Here is a 3,142-nt window from a genome sequence, read left to right on the forward strand (position 1 = left end):
GTAGGCTGGGAATCCAACGATGAGCTTCTCGGCGGGGGCCCCATTGTCCTTCCAGTAGTTCATGGCGTACTCCTGCAACGGCAGTGGGATAGCTAGAGGCCCCGTGCAGCGGATGTCCTAATATCATCAGCTAAACATTGCATGGTTGTGCGTGCTGTATGAAGTATGTGGAACATGTATTAGAACCTTATTGACCTATCTCTGTTGTGGTATGTCTTTATCTTAACTACCTTCCTACCTCAACTACTAGTATTCTAATGTGGAACCTTTACATACACCCTTTACATTACAAAAAATATGATAGAAGAATCAAGCTATCAAGCTGTTCTTTTTCATGATTTTCCTGGCATGATTCATTAGTAAATAATTAAAACTCTGCATATTAAAATGTACAAGAGGTTAGAATAGTAGAAAACACAAAGAGAATAGGGAAAAAAAGGAAAAGTAGTGAATCGTTTTCTACATCATCAAAATATGAAGAATAGGACCTCATATTCTTTTATTGGAAATAATGCAATGGTTATTAACCTCCTTTACTATCTGGTTAAATTGTCAGTTCAATGTTAATAATCTGGTGATTTTTTAATAAATGGTAACTAGCCAATTGATTATAGCTATCTAATTTCCCATTTGAGAAATACGAGTTTATGATGCCTCTTGTTTCTGATTCTCCATTTGATTTACAACATTGTCTCTGATGTGCATGTGAATCTGGACAGAGGCTCACCACATTGAGGTAGGCGTTGCTGCCGGTGTCAGTAGGATACTTGTAGAGAGGGCTGTTCTCTCCTGTGTAGCCTTCCCACGATCCATGGAGGTCATAGGTCATGACATGGATGTAATCCAGGTATCTGAGGTGGGATAAAGGATTCAGAGTTAGGCAAAAGATACCATGTCCAAAGTCTGAACACCAAGGCAACTAAGACTCCCGCCTAAGTCACATCTGATGCTCAAAGGGGACATCACTCACTGGGCCAGCTGGGGGATCTCATAGCCAGACTGGATGTTGGAGATGCCCGCAGCTACAGCGGCCGTGACCATCAGCCTGGGCTTGTTGATTTGCTTAGCTTCTTTCTCAAAAGCTTCACGCATTTCCTATTCAAGAATAGGAGAAAGTCTGTGATTCTCAATGGCAAGTTGGCTGCCATGATGCTTTCCATCCTTCCTTCTTCACCATCCTCACTAGAAAGTGGTCTCCGTGTGTTTTGTCACCAGCTGAAATTTTGGGGGAGCCCTAGTGGCTGCAAACTATGAGGTCAGCAGTTCAAACCCACCACAAGCTCTTTGGGAGAAAGATAGCGCTTTCTGTTACCATAAAGATTTACAGCCTCCAAACGCCCTAGGGCTCTACTGTGCCCCATCTGGCCACTGTGAATTGTAATAGATTCAACGGCAAGTGAGGCTGCTTATTTTCTGTTGTTATTTTTTAAGGCTTTCTATATAGCCACGGTAATCTTTTGTATGAAAATGGTTGTAAGCTTTTTAATCAATGATGTGACATTCAGCTCACCTGCACCAGGACGGTGAAGAGGTGCTTGTCCTGAGGAGGGCTCCCACGAGAGCCAGGATACTCCCAGTCAAAGTCCAGCCCATCAAACTCATACTGACGCAGGAATTTGATGACGGAGGCAATGAAAGTCTGGCGGTTCTCAGGAGTGGAAACCATGGCAGTGAATCTGGGAGGACGGAAGAAAAGTCGTTACTGTTGATCCTATCCATATGGGCACGGCACATCCATGCTTGTGGTCCTCTGAACTTCCTCCGGGGACCCGTGCCACTCTCTACTGATGCGATGCCTTGAGTCCCTTCTCAAGTGGATACTCAGTGAGACCTCTGCCTTCCTCTACATGTTCATGACATCTCATGAAGCTGCATGTTCAGAGTTCTCAGAGAAGCAAGTCACTGTATAATTTCTTTCTATTGAGAACCCTTTAGCTTATCTTAAGTTCATGGTTGTCTCTCCTTTTCTGACTTTAGCTATCATGAGATCTTGCTGTTTTGCAGATTGGTCTATCCATAAGTACCCTTTGTTCTCTATCATTCAGGTCTGGAGGGTCCGCTCTGAGTCTCTGCAATCACCCTCCCTGGACAAGCATCTCCCTCAGTGGTCTCTGGCTCCAGGTACCACATTTCTTGAGCCACTCTGTTCTGTGGCTCCACTCACAGCCTGCAGTGTCTGCCTTGGACCTTCATTGCACTCACCGCCCAAATGAAAGGATGTTCTTGGTTTCCCCTGTCTTCACATTTAACACTGCGCTTGCCACCAGAGCCCCTCATCTTCCCTTATTTTGTTATCCACCCAACGCTGATCGTTCTCCCAAATCGTACCTGGTGCTTTGAACACCTAGTTAACTCAGCCCACTGCATTCTCTTCTCCAAAGTGTCCCCGAGATCACATACCCTTCAAAATGTCTGCATGACTTTTTCTTTTCTTCTCCCAAAATGTAATTAGGAAGAAGTGCAGGAACACCCTCCTCAGGGTTTGTGCTTTTGAAATACCGTGAGAAGAGGTTGTTTTTAGCGTCCCAGAAACTAAGCCTCTGTGAGCATATCAAATAAATTGTGTTTAATTTCATATTGAGTTTCTCTTATTCTTTATATTAAGGTTCATATTAAGCAAATTAGCACAATTTCTTAATGAACATCCTTAAAAGTGCTGTCTTAGATTGTGCCGATTATGAAAGAATAGAGATCGCCTTGGGATATGGTTTTCATTCTCGTAGAGGACTTACGGGGCGGTTCCAAAGTTCCAGCCTCCAATGGCCAGGAGAGTCTTCAGCTCGCTGTTCCTGTAAAACACAGGTTTAAAATCATGGGCATTTCAAATTCTGCACATGCTCCTTTATTTAAAATTACATTGCTTTAGGACCAGACTTGGTTTTGCTGGAGACCGTTTTTTTTCAACTGCTGAAATTTCTCTTCATAAAATCTGTAGGTCATCATTTTAAAAACCCTCTAGTTTTCATAGGAAAATTGAAATCATGGAGCTTTTAAAAAAAATAATCATTTTATTAGGGGCCCATACAGCTCATCACCATCCGTACATACATCATCTGTGTCCAGCACATTAGTACATGTGTTGACGTCATCATTCTCACACCACCTGCTTTCCACTTGAGCCCTTGGTGTCAGCTCCTCATTT

General features: G+C 43.2%; 1 protein-coding gene across 1 annotated transcript in view; it reads right to left on the bottom strand.

Moving 5' to 3' along the window:
* The window catches only part of CHIA (chitinase acidic), a 14,614-nt gene that overhangs the window by 6,145 nt on the left and 5,327 nt on the right, over positions 1 to 3,142 (bottom strand). Inside the window, exons 4-5 of the mRNA XM_004699186.2 lie at positions 2,733 to 2,789; positions 1,511 to 1,676 (exon numbers count right to left, since the gene is read on the bottom strand). Coding sequence (XP_004699243.1) covers positions 1,511 to 1,676; positions 2,733 to 2,789 — 223 coding nt within the window. The remainder of the gene's footprint in view (positions 1 to 1,510; positions 1,677 to 2,732; positions 2,790 to 3,142) is intronic.

Source organism: Echinops telfairi, unplaced genomic scaffold (genome assembly GCF_000313985.2).
Source record: "Echinops telfairi isolate 266 unplaced genomic scaffold, ASM31398v2 ScPeMD7_443;HRSCAF=831, whole genome shotgun sequence".
Taxonomy (NCBI): domain Eukaryota; kingdom Metazoa; phylum Chordata; class Mammalia; order Afrosoricida; family Tenrecidae; genus Echinops; species Echinops telfairi.